Consider the following 18,749-nt stretch of genomic DNA (forward strand, 5'->3'; position numbering starts at 1 on the left):
TGCGGTCTCCCCACCCTCCCGTCTCGCCGTGGCAGTGGCGGGCTGTGTCTATCCTGATGCGCCAGAGCCCGGGCCGCCAAAGGCTTGGTGCAGACCTTCAGCTGCGCTAGGGGCAGCCCCGTCTTAGCGACTCGTAACAACCTGATTCTTTCTCGCCTTGTGCTGTTGCCTGTGGGGGGCAGGCAGACTCCCTGGCCTCCTCCAAGTCTGTCACTGGCCGCAGAAAGCTGCCGATCTGCCTCCTCTGCGCGCAGTAGTTGAAAGGGAATAACTTTATGCTGGGCCCGTCGCTTGTGGCGGCCGCGGCGGCGCTGTCCCTGCAGTCGCAGTCCCCGGGAGGAGGCTGGCGCTGCACGTGCTGCTGCTCCAAAAGGCTTCCTCCGCGCTGCTGCTGCCTGCCTGGAGCCGTGATCTCCCCTGGGCGCGGGACGGCCGGCGGGGCGGGTCCGGCCTGCCCTCGGGCTGCGGGGCTGGGGCGGGAGCGGCGCCCCGGCTGCGGCTGCTCCTTCATCCTCGCCGGCCGCGGAGAAGCACGCGCGACACGCGAGCGGGGCGGGGGCACACGTCAGCGCCCGTGTTCCGGTTTTGCACGCCGAGCTCCCCCCGGCGGCGTCCCGACGTCTCCGTCCAGGCCCGGCTCCCGCCACGCGCCGGCTCCCAGCCGCTCGTCCTGCCATTGGTGGAGCCGCGTGACGCGAGGCCTTTCGCCCAATAAGGGCGCGGAGCCGGAGCGCGGAGACACTTCCGGGTGCGGGCCGGAGAGGCGCGGAGCAGCCCCGCCGCGCCCCGCCCCCCGGTACGTGGCCCTGCCCCCGCCGCGTGCCCGGGCCCCGGCCGCACGCGGGCCCCGCCCTCCTGCCGCGGGGGGGCCGGCGCGCTCAGGCCCGTGCGGGGGGCGGGGGTTGCCGGGTTAATGATTGCCGGCAGAGCGGCTGCAGGCGGCAGCGCCGGCCCGGCCGGAGCCCGGGGAAACCTGATCGCCGCGGGCGGCCCCGCGCGCCTCCAGCTGCCGTGTCCCTGTCTGCGCGGCTCTTCGCAGGCCTCGGCTCGAGGAAGGAGCGGCCCGGCAGCGCGCCCTTGTCGCGGGGAGGTGACTCCGGCACCATGGCGGACACGGGCTACGGCTACTACCGGGCGGTGATCTTCGCTGCCATGTTTGCGGGCTACACGCTGTACTACTTCAACAGAAAAACGTTCTCGTTCGTGATGCCCTCGGTCATGGAGGAGATACAGCTGGACAAGGATGATTTGGGTAAGGAGGATCTTCTCCGCGAGGACTTGTGTTTTGCGTGCGCCCGGTACGTTGTCGCGGGGTCGCTTCCCGGTAACGCGTGTACTCCCCTCTCAGCAAGTAGACTGGGAACTTACTTCAAGGACTTTGAGACGGTTTCCTATCAAATTATCATTAAACATCCAGGGCCAGAAAGCTCCTGTCTCCCTCCTCTAGCATCTCTGTGGCCCTTCATTTGTGTGGGAGTGGGAAGGGAATCGGGCAAACTGCGCTGACCGCGCCAGGCGTGGTCCGAAAGGGAGGTGTGCCGCGTGTGTGCTGTGCCTCGGGCAGCCAGCCTCCACGGGAGATTGCCACCAAATTCCTCAATACACAAGGACAGCTTTGTAGTTTGGCTTCAGTGGCTGTGATTCCCTGCCCACCCCCACCAGCTGCCCATTGCGCTTAATTACCATGTATCCCCTGTAGTTGTTGGGAGCCTGAATCTGCAAGTGTCACAAAACTGAGACGGGGAAATCCCAGCAAGTCATTTTACCCGCATCTCTGGGGGTGCGGTGTTGCTCCCAACCTGGGAGCTTGCACCTTGTCAGGAAGTCTGACACCTGTCCAACGCACGCAGTTCAAAGCAATCTGTGATGTGCTAAGCTGCACACAGACTTCTTCCCAACACCTGAGTGATGAGAGGACCTGCAACGTCAGTTGGACTTCACGGAAGAAGCAAATGCAGAGAAGCGTTAAGGAGCCCGCCGGGTTGTTGGGCTGGAGGCGGCTTCCTGGGACACGGGTCCGATCCCCTGTGTTGGCAGGCGGTCCTGAACTGAAGGATTCCCCCAAAATGATTTCTCTCTCTGGTTGCCTTAGTGCATTTTGCCTGTTTTGTTGATAGCTAGACAGATGGCTAAGCAGAGATGAGTGCAATAAGAAAGGGAAGCATATTGCGGTATCTCTGTCCAGGTGTTAATAGTAAAGGCTGTCTCCTGCTTTGAACCCTGATTTGCTCTGTAGCAAATCATCTAGAAGCCGGCCGTCGTTCTGGTCTGTAGCGCGGTTCCCTTTCACCTGGACGACGTCTCCTGGAGCGACCCCAGGAGCGCCTGCCAGGTGGCTTTGCTGTTTCTGAAAATGTTGCTGATGCTTCTGTCTCCTGGACTCTCCCTCGCTGCAGGCCTCATCACCAGCAGCCAGTCTGCAGCCTACGCGATCAGCAAGTTCATCAGCGGTGTTCTCTCGGATCAGATGAGCGCCCGCTGGCTCTTCTCATCTGGCCTGCTGATGGTGGGCCTAGTCAACGTGGCCTTCTCTTGGAGCTCTACGGTTGCGGTCTTCTCTGGGCTGTGGTTCCTGAACGGACTGGCCCAGGGACTGGGATGGCCTCCCTGTGGGAAGGTGCTGCGAAAAGTAAGACCGTCTCATAACCTCTTCTTGTGGGGAGGGAGAGGGGGGAGCCCTGGACCTAGCCTTTAGGAGGCCCTGAGAAAAGGCTGATTCCTGAAGATGGGGATTGTCTTGTGAGGCTCACAGCAGCTCCTGCTCTGACTCTCCCCAGCAGTAGGTACTGCACAGAGAAACTGCTCCGGGAGTGCTGTCAGTGAGCAAACTTCCAGGGCCTCTAGTCCCTTCTGTCCTTGGCTTTGGACCCCAAGCACCTGTGGTGCTTCTACAGGCTACAAATGCAAAGGCTGAGAAGTCAGTCATTCGGTTAGTTTTGTCTTGAGCTGGAAGCTTTTGTTTCTGATCATAGTTGGACAACTGAAGCTCCCTAGTAATGGGACCCTATAGGCATGGGCAGTCCTGGTTGCTCGAATCGGGTCCCACATGTCCAAAGACCAAGACCTCTCACTTTGCTGTCATAACTGTCCCCGACTAAGAGCGAGCGAGTGAGAGACGCGTTTGGTTTGGATTGACAGAGGGGACCTGAGCTACACGGCACAGGCCATATCACATTTCATTTTGAGATATTTTTGGTCAAATGTTAACCTTCCTGTTCCCAGCAGATAAAAATCTGGTCTGACTAGGCAGACTATCAAGTGACAGACAGAATATTATGTGAACTGCCTGCATAGACTGCAGCAAAAACCCAGAATGGGACACGTCCGTGCAGCAGGGCTGGGGAAGGCGGAAGTGAGGAACTCGAGGCAACGGGGGGCCAGTACTTGTGGAAGCAGCTCTTGCAGCGGCAGGCCGAAGGCAGGCGTGGCTTCGGAAGTTCACGCTCTTCATAATCTGACAGCCCTATTTTTGTCTGCATGCCGGACTGGCTCTCGGGGGTGTGAAGAGGAGGATTGTGCATGCCTGGGGGGAAATAACCGGTTGCCTTTGTGAGGCTTCTCTCCTTGCAAAGCCTGAAGCACTTCCCCTGCTGTGTCGTGGGTAGTAGGTTGATCTGAAGGAGGAGTCCTGTAGAGCAGGGCATGCAGGGAGACGCTCTCGATCACGAGGACAGAATATTGAATAATGCTCCTTTCTGGCATCTGAGTGCCAGGGCCTCATCCTGCTCCCTTTGCAGCGAGCAACAGTCCTGCCACTGGCTGTGCTAGAAGCAGGCTCGAGCCCTACCGTCACTTCCCTGTCAACAGTGTTTGAATGTGCACGGAGCTCTCGGGGAAACCCCACGTCTGGGGAGCTGAGTGGACTGTCTCACAGAACGGGCCTCTGCCATGGCAACTGAGATCCCGGTGTGGTTATTTATTCTTAAGTCCAATACAGGCAAACATATTCAGGGTGACGGGCTCTCTTGACGGAGAGTGGATCTGGTTATCTGCATCCCTACATTTTTCATGCCTTGCTGTCCTGGTTTCCAGATGGAAGCGATTCCAAGTCACCTTACGTGAGGCCTTGCGAGGCTCGGGTAGCCCTTGGAGAAGGCGCAGAGTTCCCTGTTTGGCACGGGATGCAGTAAAGCATCGATTTAGTCCCATCAGCATTGCTAGGGACCATCCTTGCAGGCCCCTTTTTTGGATTTGCTGCTGCTGAGCACGGTGCCCCTTTTGGTTCGTAGCAGGTTGCTCATGTTTCTTTGCTTGCTTTCTCTTCCTGTTGCATAGTGGTTTGAGCCTTCCCAGTTTGGGACCTGGTGGGCAATCCTCTCCACCAGCATGAATCTGGCTGGGGGGCTGGGCCCCATTGTTGCTGCCCTGATGGCTCTGAGCTACGACTGGCGCACGACTCTGTCCATCTCTGGCTTCATCTGTGTGGGCGCCTCCTTTGTTTGCCTTGCCCTGATTAAGAACGAGCCGTCTGATGTTGGGCTCCCCAGCATCGAAGCAGGAGCCAGCAAGGGGAAAAAGGGTGAGTGTTGGACTTCATCTTCCAAGCGAGCAGAGGCAGCAGCAGTAGGAGGAGGTGGGGTGTCTTCCTCACCCTGTTGCATGAATGTGCCTCCTGCCTTGGGCCAGCAGCCATTCCTGCCCGCAGCAGCATCCTGTTTCAGACCTGAGGGTGGCCCTTGGTTCTGGTGACCTGCAAAGCCAGCGCTTGTAGGGAGTCTGTTTGTTTGTGTATTGCAGCATGAAGTTCCCGTGTCTGGGTTGGGAGGGCATCCACGTAGCAGAATGCAGCGGGCTGAGGGGAGGTCCTGACTCACCGCTGGGCCCATTTGCCACTGCCAGTCGGCCACTGCCATCAGCAGCTGGCATCTGTTGCGTATGCCGTGGTCTCTCCATCTGTTAGCAGCCCCTCCGTTAACACTTCCCTGTTTCTCGCAGGGGCTGGCTCACTAATGTGGTGGCCAAGGTTTTCTGGAAGGCACAGGGGGACGGCAGAGGGAAGTGCCTCTTCTGGCACAGCTCCACCTCCCCCGTGGACAAAGGGTCGTGCCTCTTATTTTGCTGAGCAGAGTCCACTACAAACCAGGGTTCAATGGTCTGTATCCTCAGCTAGGACAGCTAGTTAATGATTGTTGGTTCGATTCATTGACCATGACACTTCCTCTTGAAAGCAAAAGGGGTTGAAGTCTATTGCAGCGTAAGGGGCTGCTGCTGGATTTTAGAGGCTGCTGAAAAATGTATGTACTGACTTTTGTATTGCCACACAAGGCTTGGGCTGTTGCCTTGGGCATCCCATAGTTTTTAGGTTAGAAAAAAACCTTGGACAAGCAGTCAAAGCATCTGGTGGAAAGAGTTCATAATGGAGAACTATTATTATGGGGGATACGCAGCTTATTCCTGTGAGCTCTTTAGAGAAGATGCACGTGCCCTGTGCAGGTTCATGCTGACACTGTGCTGCAGGGCCAGGTGGGGAGGGAAGCGGGTGGAGCAGCAGTTCAGCATTGCTGTGAACGGCTCTTATCTTCAGATAAGATGCTCGGCTGTTACAAAGCTCTTCCTGCTGTACAGAGGCACTGTGCAGATCACAGGTTTCCCTGCTGGCAGTCATGTAGGTCTGTTCAAACAGTAATGGCATTTCTACTGATTTGTTTGGTTTGTTTCCTTCCAGGCCCCTCCAGGGACGATAGCACCCTGACAGAGCTGCTGCTCTCGCCATACCTCTGGGTCCTCTCAACCGGCTACCTGGTGGTTTTTGGAGTGAAAACTTGCTGTACAGACTGGGGTCAGCTCTTCCTGATCCAGGAGAGAGGACAGTCTGCACTTGTGGGTAGGATACAGTTGCTTCATTTCAACACTTATTGTTGCTGTGGGTGAAATGTGCTTCGCGGATCTGAGTGCTGACCTCCAACTTTAATAGCATTTAGGGGCCTGTGGATCCCAGCCCAAATGATGGGGGACACTGAACAGTGCAGAGGAAGGGTGGAGGGACGCATGTGCTTCCACCCTGGGTTGCAGGTTCAAACTGAGCTCTGGCTGGTAGCAGCCAACCTGTTGGCCTGCTTGAGGCGGGTATGAAATAGGATCGTGGTACTCTGCTCAGCTTTATTGACCTGGCCTCCATGTCCAACAAACAGCCAGCTCTAGAGAGAAAAAACGGGCATGACAGACCAGAGGCTCCCTAAGTCCTGGAGACTGGCTCCCCACCCCCCTTGCTCCTTGAAGCTGTCCTTGGAGCAAGTGCCATTGCCCCTTGTGAACAGGGTAGCACTGCTGGGGTCTGCCCGCTTTGTGGTGTCACACGTGTTTTGTGGGCTGTCAGGGTTGCACTTGGGACCCAACAAAACATTTAAAACAAGACAAACCACTGTGAGCATCCAGCTTTGAGAGAACCAGGGAGACTGAGAAACAAGGCAACGCATAAGGAGCTCAGCGGCTGCTTCATTCTCCTTGTTGCTGCCTTTGTTCTATGCCAGTCCCTGTCCGCAACTGCAAGCCACTAAAAAGAAACTGCATGAGGTTTTGGGTTTGGTTTTTTTTGCTTGCATATGAATGTCTGTCCTCCTTAACCTGTGTTCTAGGCAGTTCATATATGAGTGCCTTGGAGATTGGTGGCCTGGTAGGAAGCATTGCTGCTGGGTACCTTTCTGATAGAGCAGTGGCACGAGTAAGTAGCCTGGAACCTTATCCCTTATCTCTTCTACAAAGGCGACGGGTCTCGGTGCAAACCCTGCAGCGACTGTGTTCTTTCCTTAAACGTATGTGGCAACTGGCTCTGGATATTCAAGGCGGAGAGGAGGTCCTTCTAGCCACGTGCAGCACAGCCTCTGGGTAGCTAAGTACTGCTGATGCAGATCTGTTGGTGCTTTCCAATTCTGGCTTGTTTACTGCTTGTTAAGACCCCAGCATCTCTTTTCTAACCCTGGGGATTTTCAGAAGTACCCGAAGCAAACAACACGCATTTCCTGCTTGAGTGGGACTTAGTTGTCTAATTCCTTTGGGCTCTTGAAAATCCAGCGAGCTCTGTGTCGAGGTTGGGAGTGACTGACCACTCTGCAGTTGAGGTGGCCATTCTTGGTGTGAAAAAAGCATATTAAGGAAATCCAGTGTAGTTCATCGGGAGATAAGAGGTGGTGCAGTGATGATCTGCACAATTCCCCAGGGGGAAGAGACTTCTGATACTAGAAGACTCTTAATCTACCAGGAAAAACAATGCTAAAGTCCAGCAGCTGGAAGCCGAAGCAGGCGACTTCAGACTGAAAATGAGGTGCCAGCCTGCAGCAATAGTTAACCATTGAAACAACTTGCCTAGGGATGTGGATTCATCATTTGCCCTTTCATAAACAGAACTAGAAGCCAGTACCACTCGAGCAGAAGGTATGGGCTCAATGCAGAAATTGTTGGGTGTGGTTCTGGCTGGGACACACAGACTGTCAGTCCATAGATGATCAGTGGTCCCTTTCAGAGTTTGTTCTGATGAATCTAAGTTTGTATTACTGCCTCCCATGTTCTGTCCATGTGCTCCCCAGCTGTTCCTATATGCGTTTCAGGTAGGCCTGTCGAGCTATGGGAACCCTCGGCACGTGCTCCTTCTTTCCATGATGGCTGGGATGTCTGCTTCCATGTATCTTTTCCGGGTCACGGTCACAAGCGAGTCTCCTAAGGTAACGGCCATGCACAAGCAGCGTGTGCTGGGTCAGCAGTGACCATCCTTGCATTCGCCCAAGCACTGGCTACCGCCGGTTACAGGGGAGAGTCCGGTTTGGGGTAGTGGACGTTCTGTGTGGAAACGGTAGAAGTGTGGGGCAGGTGGGGGCTTTGAGGGAGGGGTCGCTTAGATTTCCAGCAGTGTGCACAGTCCTACTTGCTGTACGGGAGGGATCGTGCCTACTTCAGAGAGCTCAGTCCAGCTGTTAGGGAAGAATGCACAAATACCAGTACTGAGTTCAGGGTGTCTTTGCTGAATTCTGTGACTCCTGCTCTGAGAACTTCAATATGCTGCTGCCTGTGTGTGTGTATACATCTGTATTGCTGGTGGCTCCACTCAGCAGCTGTGGTGCCAGTGCATTCATTACAACTCGGGAAGGCACCCGATGCTGAACAGACCGTGGCAGCGAAGAGAAGGTACAGGAGTGTATAGCACACTCTGAATGGCAGCGGTGGTTGAAATGCTGTGACTTGCCTTGTGGATGCACTAGAATTCTGCTGGCCAAATTTGCTAGTTGAGCCTGGCCCGATGCTGCCTGGCAATATTGGGCATCCCATTTGAAGCCATCTATATTAAACAAACAAACAAACAAACAAAAAAAAAAAACAAAACTTCAATGCAACTTGTGCAGCCTTCGGGAGCCTTGCCTGAGCCCTTCCTCATCTGGGCTGGGTTTAAGGTCACTGAACATGTACAAACCAAAGCAGCATTATTGACTCAAAGGCAAATCAGTTCCGTAAAGACAGTTGTAGTCACTTTGGGTCCTACGCTCCATCTCCAAGTCCTCTGATTCTGCTAATTTGACTGTCATTTGTGCTGGTTCTTCCTTCCATTTTTGCTATGTGGAAGATTGTTGCAAACAAGGGAGACTGAAGGATTCTGCAGTGAAACCAGCTGTATACGTAGAGCCAGATGTACAAAGCAAATAGATTTTTGTTCCCTGGCTCTTTCAATTGCTGTCCACAGTAAGCGGTGTTGGCAGTAGTTCCAGTAGTATGAGGTGGTAGGATCTGACTTTATAAAGGTATGCCAGGCCCTTGCTGGATCAGCCTGTTTGTCAGCAGTGTAACAACATCCAGGGACTGGAAGTTGAAGCCAAACAAATTCAGAGTAGAAGTAAATGGAAAACTTAAAAGCATGAACACTTAACCAGTGGATGCAGTGCTGATTTGTCACATGCTGTTCTTACTCCAAAACTGGGTGGTGCCTTGATAGAAAAGACAGTGTAGCTCAAACAGAAGTCAGACTTGATGCAGGCGCTAGCTGTCCAGAGAAAACAGGTTTGAGGCAGGGAAGGAACCTGTGAGTAAGCAGCTAGGCGAAAAGCTTAAACTGAGGATTCTGCTGGGAGGGAGCGCGTTTCAGCCTCTAACAAAGGTAAATTTCAGGGGTGCGGCAAGTTTGGACCTCAGACTAATTGTCCGCGAGTGGCAGAAGTGTCGGGGCATCTTTGGATAGCAAGGACTGTGGCCAGTTTGTCCACGCCCTCTGCCAGCCCCGTTCCCAGACGCACGCGTGTGCGCTTTCTCTGGGTTCATGCACGCCGCCGGGAAGCGCGCGAGATCAGTTTTGTCCGTGACCGGCTGTGCGCTGCCACAGCTGTAGTGCTTCCATTACTAGAGCTAGCACAGCTAGAACTACCTCTGGAACACCGCACTGCAGCGTAGGCGAAGCTAACTTGTCTGGAGACTTGCTAAATAAATGGAATTTCACTTCTGCCCTTGTGTTTCCCCCAGGAAAATGACTTCTGGATTGTAGCCTTGCATCCTCTTGCTGTCCTGACAGGCTTAAAAGAACATGAGGTTTCTGCCTTGCATTTTTCTTTCCCCCCTCTACCTGCTTCTGCTTTTACTGATCTCCCTTTCCTGCTCTGAAAGGTTGGTTAATTCTACAGGATGTATAACCAGGGGCTGAAGAGCACTGTAAGTCTCTTCTAAAAGGAACTTTCTCATAAATCAATGTTACTAAACTAACTGCATTTTAATAAAGTGGATACAGAACACTGGCCAGTTCTGAGGATGTTTGTTTTCCAGACGAGGTAATCTAGTCTGGGCAGCTAATAGCAGTCATACATGTTGAGCACAGAGACCTTGTTTCAGCGTTTAGTGGGGTCACTTGACTTCCTCTGATTTGTCAAATCATTTCCCATCACTTTGCCAGTATCCTTGTTTGTAAAAAGATGCTTTTATTTCCTACCCCTTCGAGGTTTTGACGCTTGCATTTGTTGGATCTATAAAGCACTTTATCATTTTCCATCTGAAATTTGTAGAGATGAACAAAGTACTGGAAATGCTGTTTCAGATGGGCATCACTGCTGAAACACTTGACAGGTTCTGTTAGGGTATATTCTAGCCTTGAGGCCGATGCCCAAACTGACCGACTGCTTTATAATTTAACATCATAATAGAGAGCTGGGTTTGTTACATCAATACTAATACCTTGATCAGGTATGTGTGTCTAAAACAACACTCTCCGGAATTAGTATTATTATAGTTTTTTAAGGGATTGGTTCTGGAAAGCAAACGTGCTCCACTGTGGTTGAAAGCTCATTAAATAGAACTTTGAGAGCATGCCTTTATTTTTTTCCCAGGGCTGTATGTTAGGTCATGGTATGTCTCCATTCAGATGTGTTGAGAATTGCAGGCAGAAGCAGAGCTCTTTCTGTCGAGTTAATAATGTATCGGCCAGTCTAGTCAGTCTTTCATTGGACTCGAAGCCATCTTACAGATATATGCTGTAGAGTAGGTCTGTCTCCTGGTCAGCTTCTGTGTTCTCTGGACCTGAATACAGTGTCAGCCAGAAAAAAAAACACCAAGGCAGTGTGAGATTCTGTCTGCAGCACATTTCAGAAAGCTGCCTAGTGGCTGTGGCTGACCAGTAGCAGTCAGACTGTAAGGGCTGCTGTTTCTGATCCTTCTCCGATTTGTTTTCACAGCTGTGGATACTGACACTAGGAGCGATCTTTGGGTTCTCCTCTTACGGACCTATTGCACTGTTTGGAGTGATAGCCAACGAGAGTGCGCCTTCCAACCTGTGTGGCACGTCCCATGCTATTGTTGCACTAATGGCAAACGGTGAGTGACATCCTGCTCACTTCCCCGCCCCCCAAAAAAGAAAAGAAACTTGGAACTCTGACTCTGCAGCTGAAACAAACATCTGTTTTTGCTGGTCTTAGTTTGGCAGAATAAAATTCCAAATTGGCACCGACTTGTAGATTGTGCGACTGAAGTGGATTTGTTGGTTACAGTCAGTCACTGCTCACTGCAGCAGCCTGCGTCGAGTTGTGCAGCTGATGAGAACTGGAAAGGAATGGCTCTGAAGTTGTCTGTGCCTAGCCCATAAGGATGGCGGATCTCTGCAGATCTGACTTTCTGATTCCATGGCTGACGCCTGCTGTTCTGTTCTGCAGCCCATCAGGAAGGGCTCTGGGGCATTTGTGCAGACCTGCATTCTGCAGTAAACCTTTAGAGACCGGAAAGCCACATTCTTAACAGGCTGGCTTTAGCACTGAGTCAGGCAGACAAGGTGTTAAGTGCAGAAGGGGCTTGGGAGGCTCTTAATCCCTTAGTGTTAGAGCCCCCAGTTGATTTGCTGATTTGTACCTTTTACTGGTCCAGTGAGGGGTGACCTATAAGAAGTCAGTACACAGAAGGTTGACCTGTCAGGAAAACACCCTTCAAATGCACACAAATGCAAGTCATTTCCAGGATTCTCAGAACTGGATGGGGCTGGATCACAGTAGAAATGACCCTGTTGTGAAGAAGTGTTTGGGTTCAAAGCTCAGATGCGTTTAACTGACCTTCTATCTAAGTACAGGTTGAAATACTCTCTGGCTCCACAACATGAGACGTTGTCCCCCACGGCCTAAAGTTTGATAGCTCCTTTGCTCTGGCCACAATCAAACCCAGTACTGTAGCGAGTGGGGTGCCCAGCCCAGGTGCCAAAGCGAAGGAGCGCTTATGGGCACTGCTCAGCCGGGGCCAGAGCCATGAGCAGCTTGTTTGCGGGGCACGGGGAGGGTGGCTCCGGCCACTGGCTGCACTCCTGGGCAAGCATGGGAAGGCATGTGCCCCCAGGATGTGTGTGCAGGGCGAGGGCCGCCTGCCGCTAAAGGCTTGCCCCGGCCGCCAAGCATCCTTGCTGTGGTACCGCTCAGTTGTTTGTTTCCTGTGATGTGCCAGGCCTAGGGGTTGCGTGCGTTCTCTCTCGACAAGAAATGGGCTGTCACCAGCACACTGCCTTCATAAAGAGTTCCAGCCCTGCGGCCTCTTGAATGAGAAGGCTGCAGTAACTGTCTTCCAAATTACCCCATGGAAAACCTTGGAAGCCCTGTCAACGGGCATAGAGGACCGGGTTGGGTGACTGGTCTGAGTGCTAATACCTTGCAGAACACCTGCCATTTGCATAATATCTTATTTGTGCATAAGGAGGACTGTGCAGCTGCTTAGGGTTATGGCTTGTTTTCTGTTAGCCAAGTGAGACTGGGCATGGATCAAGAACCAGTCGAGCCTGGCAACAGAGGACCTAGGAAGGCTATGGAATTCCCATCCATGGAAGTGTTTAAGAGCAGACAGCTTAGATGGGGATGAGCCTACCTCCAGCAGGGGACTGGACTAGGTGCTCTGAGGGCCTTTTTTAGTGTTTCCAATTGTGCTGTCCTAAGGGGTCTCTCGTAATGAAAACCTGAAGTTCAGGAGGAAAGGATGGTTGTGGATATCTGACAAAGAAACGGAGCTGGGACCTAGTAGGTAACCAGCTCTGTTCTCTTAGGAGGAGTATGGATGATCCTAGCTATGCCCGTGTTGGTACTTAGAAACCCTTCATAGGTGTGTCGGGGGAGTTTTAATAAGTGCATGGACTAGAGCCAGCAGAAAAGCATTAACTGCAGCCAGAGTTCCCTAACTCTTCTCCTCCTTTCTTGCAGTGGGTGGATTCCTGGCTGGGCTGCCCTTCAGCACTATTGCGAAGCACTATAGCTGGGCCACAGCCTTCTGGGTGGCTGAGATAACATGTACCGTCAGCACCGTCGCCTTCTTCTTGCTACGGAACATCCGCACCAAGATGGGTCGAATAACCAAAAAGGCTGACTGAAGCTGCCAGGCTGACTCGGCCACCAGGCATGCTGCTTGTGCAGAGCACGAGGGCAGCTCGTCACCACCTGGCCTGGGACTGTTGCCCATCGGTGCAACCTCTATACAGATGAAATAGATCTGAATATGCCTCACTTTCATTTGTTCATGTTCCTGTATTTGAAGGCACAACAGGCTCCACTGGTTTTTGGTTGGTGGGTTTGGTTTGGCTTTTTTTTTTTTTTTTTTTTTTGTCTACAAAATTTGACTATTCAGTTTGTTTACACTTTCACTCGGTGGCCATACCTCTGAACTAGACCGTTTTGGCTCCTAAGCTTGAAGTGCTCTAGATGACGGGTATCTGGTGCTATATACCTAGCTAGCTTCTCTCTTGCAGCTGGGGTGCCTGCTGTAATTCAGTCTTAGGGTCTAGGGAAATATGTACAGCTAGCCAACAGTGAGCCCTTTTGAATTCTCATTCCCTTATCAAGCCTCCCTTAGTAATTTGTAGAGGATGATTTAACAAAGATGTTTCTAAAGGTACTTTTTTCTAACAGTCCCAGGAGGGTGTCCTGGACACAGCATATGATTTAGCATTGTGCTAAGGCTGCTAAACTGTTGTGTATGTGCACTACGTTTTGGCAGTAGACGCATCTTGCGTGTTAAGAAACTTCTCAGGGAGAGTTTGGTTTGAGTATTTGTTTCCCTGCAAGGTTTTAGTGGTATCAGGCCACAGGCAACCTCTGAAACCACCGCTGCAGAACTACAATGTGATAGATTAACTGCCAAGTCAGATTTTTTTTCCTAAAGAAAACTGTGTAAAAGTAGGCTAGATTTGATACTTAACAATGAATGCAATACTGTTCACCAACTGAAATAAAAATGAAGCAGTGCCGTAAGTCTTAGGTTTCCTCTGCAACGAGTTCAAGGGAAAAGCAAGATGAGCCAGAGGCAGTGCCAGATGGAGACCTTGCCTGTTCCGATACAGGAAGTGCTCCGAAGAGGAGCACGTGGGCAACCATTTATATCAAGAACCCCTTCTTGTCACCTTTCCCTACTTATCACTTTGGGATCTGGTCTTTCTCACGCTTTGCTAACTATGGTGCAGAAGCACAGTACTGTTCCATGTGTTCCCTTCAAAGGAATTTAGGAAGCCCTCTCTCCTACTAAAGCAATGGCAGATGCTAGTACAATTGCTGAAGAGAAGGTCCAGACTAAGAGCTCAGCATCCATTCAGATCTGGGTAAGGAAAGTTTATTATTAAATTAGAACTGTACAGAAAGACCAGTATGTACACATCTGGGGTAACAGGAAGCATTCAGCTGGGGTATTGTTGCCAAGTTGTATGTCACCTTCCCCTACAATGATGTCAGGACTGTGGTCACAGAAGAGACACATCTGATAACAACAGACGGTCCTTTAAAGCCAAGTTAATCCCACACGCATGGAATAAAGTAGCATCCCTGAAAATGACACAGCATTGCTTGAACTCGCTCAGTATGCTTCCTTGCTGTTGCAGCCAGATGCAAGATCCAGGAACGGTTTTTCTAGTGAAGGTAAACCCACGGTGATTCAGTGAAGGGGGGTTCCGCAGGTGACTGACAAAGGAAATATCCTATGGTCCAGGTCCAAATGGTCCAGCTTTTTCTGCTACCTCCAAGGCAAGCTTCAAGTTTTGATCAAACAGTTCACACCTAAAATGTTCACAGGAATCAAAATAGGCTCACACCCCCATTTACAACCTAGAAACACACACACTTATCAAAACAACAGCTACGCACAAGAACACAGGCTTATCTTCTACACCCTGCAAGCAACTCTGAGGCGAGCGTGGCTCAGATAGTCAAGGTCCGACTGCCCCCTTGGAGGGGCTTTACATGCAGGGAAGCCCCCATCATTAATGGAGCAGCACTGCAAGAAGGTCCTAACCTGCCCCAGACAAGCAACCTTGGGAGAACAAGGGGGAAGCCAGGAGGGCTTCTTATTAAGAAGTTGGCAGCACTCAACCCAATGCTTATGGGACATGCATTGCACTAACTTGTGTTAGGCTTGGGCCTGGGTGCACACAACTCCTCCTGGCCTGAGGAGCAAGCAGGGTGGTTGTCTCATCAACTCCTTGCACCAGGCATAGGACAGGGGGAAGAGTACTGACCCTGACTAGTGTTCAAAGAGATCTCAGGGGTTCCCTCCTCCCCACCCAGATAAAGTTAGTCCTAGCTTTTGTGTGTCCTGGCCTTGGTGTTTGTGTCATGCTCTCAAAAGGAAGAGCTGAGCAAATGCAACCTTCTTTAGGACGCAAGTTTCACTTTCTTCCTACCTGATCGGCATCTCCAGTGAGTAGAAAGGATTTTTCAGAGCAAAGTCCGAATAAATCTCATAGATCTTGCGCAGCAGGGAGTCTATCCCCGCCTGCCGGGGATCAGCAAGCACCACAAACTTGATTCCTGGAGCCGTGACAAAACGACCATTAAGACTGCAAGGAGACACGTTTTACCATGCGATTAAAAAGCCTCTTTTGGAGGAAGTGCGGGAGCACTGGTGCGGACAAGCCGTGCTGCGCGCCTTACACGAAGAAACAAATAGGTGGCGCCGGGTGCTCTACGCGGGGGCAAGGTCAGCCACAAGGCCCTGTCTGTTTACGCTCTGCAGCCTCCAAATATCTTTAAATGCCTTCAAGGGAGGCACCTCCGGCCCTGCTGTACGGGCGGGAGTGGGGGGGCGCGGCAGCCGCCCGGCCTACCTGTGAGGGTCTGGAAGCAGTGCAGCTTGAACGTGTCGGTCTCCAGCATTTCGATGCCAGAGCTGCCTGGCTCCGGGGACAGCTGCGACCCGATGGCGAAGAGACTGCGGGGGGGGAGGAAGAACAGGGTGAGCGCCGGCCCCCACGTCTCGGCCCGGCCTGGCGCCCCCGCCCCACACTCACGAGTGGAACATGGAGGCCAGCATGAGCTTCTCGTTGGACGAGAGGCGCGGGCGGCCGAAGCGGATGGAGACCGGGTAGTGCGCGGGGTTGCTCAACAGCTCCAGCACGTCCCGCCCGTCCGCCGTGAAGCGCCCGCTCACGTCCGCGCCGTTGATGGCGAGCACCGCGTGGCCCACTGCAGGGGGGGAGAGGGTGGTCAGCGAGGGCCCGATCCCCGGTCCATCCCCGGCCCGGCCCGGCCCCGCTCGCACCGCGGATGCCGTCGCGCTGCCCGAAGGCCACGACCACGCGCTCGTCGTGCACTTTGAGCGCCAGGTCGAGCGGGAACCCGAACGTCTTCTCGGCCTCAGCGCGCGGCGCGTAGTGATCCAGCTGGTAGACCAGGCCACCCGCCTTGTTCACTACGTACACGCTGAAGATGGCCATGTCGGCCGCCGTCCGCCGCGCGCGGAGCACGCTGGAAGAGAGCCGGCTTTCGTCACGGCGTGGGTGCGGCTTCCGGTCGGGCCGCGCGGCATGGCGGGAATTGTAGTCGCGCGCCGGGACCTGGAAGCGCTCCAGCGGCCGCCCCGGAAGCGCTGCGGAGCACGGGGTTTCCCGGCCTGCGCCAAGGGGCTGCTTCCTTTCTCGCCTCGCGCCGCGGAGAAGCAGCACCATGGTAAGGAGCGGGGTGCGGGCGTGGGTCCTGGTACGGGCTGGCTGGTCTCGCGCCCCTTCCCACTCACGCGGCTTCGCGCCTCTCCCCGTAGCCGCCCAAGGACGACAAGAAGAAGAAGGACGCGGGCAAGTCCGCCAAGAAGGACAAGGATCCGGTCAACAAGTCCGGCGGCAAGGCCAAGAAGAAGGTGCGTGCACCGGGCCCCCGGTCCAGCCTGCACGTCTCGCTCTCGGAGCTGTGATGGGCCCCACCCGCCCGGCCTGGGCCCGTGAGCTGTTGGGGCGGCCGGTGGCCGTAGCGCTTCTCGGCGTGGGGAGGGGCCGGGACGAGCTTGGGCGCCGAGTATCCTGGAGAGGGGCAGCTGGGGGGTGTTTCCAGGGCCCCTGCTACACAAGAGCCATTCGTGTCGGGGCATCCGGGTGATCGCACGTCAGCTAAGCACGGGTCCTTCTCTCGCTGTTGGCCTTCCTTTGCCTCTGGCTCGTGGGGAGAGCTGCCGCTGCGCTCGGCCCGGCCCTGGGACGCGTAGCCCACAAGTGCGCAAGAAAAGTCTTGTGCGTATCAGTGCTCGGGTAGGTGTGATGTCCTGATGCTCCTTATTTTTGGGGTGTCCTAGCTTGAAACTTGTAGCCCCCCAAGGGAGAGCGTCACCGGTTCTTCTCTCGTACTCCAGACTTGGTACAATCTGTAGCCGTGGCAGAGGTATGCGAGACTCTGGTGCTAGTGGGTCAGGCTAGTAACAGCTGCCTTGTTACAGTTGGGAGCAACCAGCTTCCCACCTAGAGAGACAAGAATTGCTGCATATGGCAGTGGTATAATGAGGGGTAGATGTGTTCCTCTTTGGGTGAATGACTAATTAATTTCTCTTTGTTTCCAAGTAGAAGTGGTCTAAGGGGAAAGTCAGAGACAAGTTGAACAATCTGGTCTTGTTTGACAAAGCCACTTACGATAAACTCTGCAAAGAAGTGCCCAACTATAAGCTCATCACGCCTGCCGTTGTCTCGGAGAGGCTGAAGATTCGAGGCTCTCTGGCTAGAGCTGCCCTCCAGGAGCTGCTCAGTAAAGGTACCAATGCACTGAACTCTGCAAGGGGAGACTTCAGAGATGTTTAAGCCACTCATGTTCTTTTCTTGCTCTTGGTATTTGGGGAATTATTTCATGCCCATCTAATTGGAGGTAACTTACATGTACACAGGAGTTCAGTAAAGAGCTTTTTGAGCTTAAACAGCTCTAAACTTCTTTCTTTCCTTGCTGATAATCTAAGGGGTTTCACCTGGTATCTTTCTCAATGTAGAGCATATAAAAACTCAAGCGATTCATAAACAATCATTACACTCCAGAAAACACACAATAAAAGACCTAGGGAAGGTGTCTATATCCAGTCTAATTGCTATAGTGAGTCATGTGTGGAAAATGCTTCCTAGGACATGGTTAGGACAGAAGGGTTGGGAGGCAGAGCAGTCTGCCAGCACGATGGCTGGTGTGGCGGGGCACTGGCATTGTAGTTAGTGTTGCTCATGGATGTGCGCTGCTCCAGTGGGGTCAGATGCTTTGGCAGGTATGCCACAGGTGAGCTCTGTGCCCTGCAACGGCCTCCCTGATCCCCTTCACTGTATTTCTGTCTTCTGGGCAGGTTTGATCAAACTTGTCTCCAAGCATCGAGCACAAGTGATTTACACCAGAAACACAAAGGGAGGAGACGCACCTGCTGGAGGAGAAGATGCATAAAGGTGATGTAACTATCGCTCCATGCCATAGATTCCTCAAATCCCCAAAGCAAATCCCTCCTAGTTAACACCCCCCACCCCCCTTAGATTGGCTGTACCCCTCATCCTTTAGATAAAGATGCTTGCTATTTGTACTGCTTGAAAAGAGACTGCAAGCATACAGGCAAGGCAGTGGATTCAAACCTAATTCCCTACCCTGCATAGAGCCTGCAATTTTTAAATCCAGTTGAAGGTACTGAACAGCAGTGGGTATTTGGCATGAGGGGCAGGAAAACCGCTTCTGGGCTTGTCTCCCTCTTCCTTTGTGTAAAGGCTTCTCTGGCCTTCAAGAAGTGGTGAAACACCAGCTGCCATCCAAACTGAATTATTTAGAGACTGCAGAGGGCTCTTCTACTGAAGCATAGTTTTTTGAAGACATGCTTTAACGGGCCATCAGTTGTGTGCATCTGATTTTTCTGACCTGGTCCTTCTTGCTTTGCAGGCTTCTTCAATGACCTCTGCAAGGAACTGTCTCATGTAAAATGTATGCAATAAAACTTAATGGATTCAGTTGGCCTGTTTCTCCTTGCTTCCTGGGGTGAGCTGTGGGTGGCATGGTGCAGCAGCAGTGGGTGCCAGGGAACTACTCTGCAGAAGTGTTTGCTCTCCTGACGTGATTTCTATGGGGGTG

The 18,749-nt window shown here is 52.9% G+C and overlaps 3 protein-coding genes across 7 annotated transcripts; 2 read left to right on the forward strand and 1 right to left on the reverse strand.

Annotated features, from left to right (window-relative positions):
• The first annotated feature begins 681 nt into the window (after positions 1 to 681).
• Positions 682 to 13,670, forward strand: SLC37A4 (solute carrier family 37 member 4). Of its 3 annotated transcripts, XM_090027188.1 has the most exons (10): positions 682 to 796; positions 1,040 to 1,252; positions 2,397 to 2,629; positions 4,276 to 4,519; positions 5,666 to 5,824; positions 6,576 to 6,661; positions 7,545 to 7,658; positions 9,439 to 9,504; positions 10,638 to 10,776; positions 12,627 to 13,670. In XM_090027188.1, exons 2-10 carry the CDS (start codon positions 1,105 to 1,107, stop codon positions 12,791 to 12,793), a joined length of 1,356 nt encoding a protein of 451 aa, XP_089883314.1. In that variant the 5' UTR covers positions 682 to 796; positions 1,040 to 1,104; the 3' UTR covers positions 12,794 to 13,670. The 3 variants fall into 3 exon arrangements, with proteins under 3 accessions (XP_089883314.1, XP_089883313.1, XP_089883315.1); XM_090027187.1 differs by lacking the exon at positions 682 to 796 and having other exon boundaries at positions 803 to 1,252; XM_090027189.1 differs by lacking the exons at positions 682 to 796; positions 9,439 to 9,504 and having other exon boundaries at positions 803 to 1,252.
• Positions 13,671 to 14,009: 339 nt separating this feature from the next.
• TRAPPC4 (trafficking protein particle complex subunit 4) lies at positions 14,010 to 16,308 on the reverse strand. 3 transcript variants are annotated; one of them, XM_090027199.1, is made up of 5 exons: positions 16,104 to 16,308; positions 15,695 to 15,869; positions 15,512 to 15,615; positions 15,089 to 15,215; positions 14,010 to 14,465 (listed from the first exon to the last, which is right to left on the reverse strand). In XM_090027199.1, the coding sequence occupies exons 1-5, from the start codon at positions 16,210 to 16,212 to the stop codon at positions 14,387 to 14,389; spliced, it is 594 nt and encodes a 197-aa protein (XP_089883325.1). In that variant the 5' UTR covers positions 16,213 to 16,308; the 3' UTR covers positions 14,010 to 14,386. The 3 variants fall into 3 exon arrangements, with proteins under 3 accessions (XP_089883325.1, XP_089883326.1, XP_089883327.1); XM_090027200.1 differs by having other exon boundaries at positions 15,089 to 15,244; positions 16,104 to 16,255; XM_090027201.1 differs by having other exon boundaries at positions 15,946 to 16,165.
• On the forward strand, positions 16,215 to 18,628 carry RPS25 (ribosomal protein S25). Its single transcript, XM_090027205.1, has 5 exons — positions 16,215 to 16,352; positions 16,444 to 16,539; positions 17,234 to 17,417; positions 17,986 to 18,082; positions 18,561 to 18,628. The coding sequence occupies exons 1-4, from the start codon at positions 16,350 to 16,352 to the stop codon at positions 18,078 to 18,080; spliced, it is 378 nt and encodes a 125-aa protein (XP_089883331.1). The 5' UTR covers positions 16,215 to 16,349; the 3' UTR covers positions 18,081 to 18,082; positions 18,561 to 18,628.
• Positions 18,629 to 18,749: the final 121 nt, after the last annotated feature.

The sequence above is a fragment of the Crocodylus siamensis genome, chromosome 14, assembly GCF_052110815.1.
Source record: "Crocodylus siamensis isolate JL-2025a chromosome 14, ASM5211081v1, whole genome shotgun sequence".
In the NCBI taxonomy this organism is placed as follows: domain Eukaryota; kingdom Metazoa; phylum Chordata; order Crocodylia; family Crocodylidae; genus Crocodylus; species Crocodylus siamensis.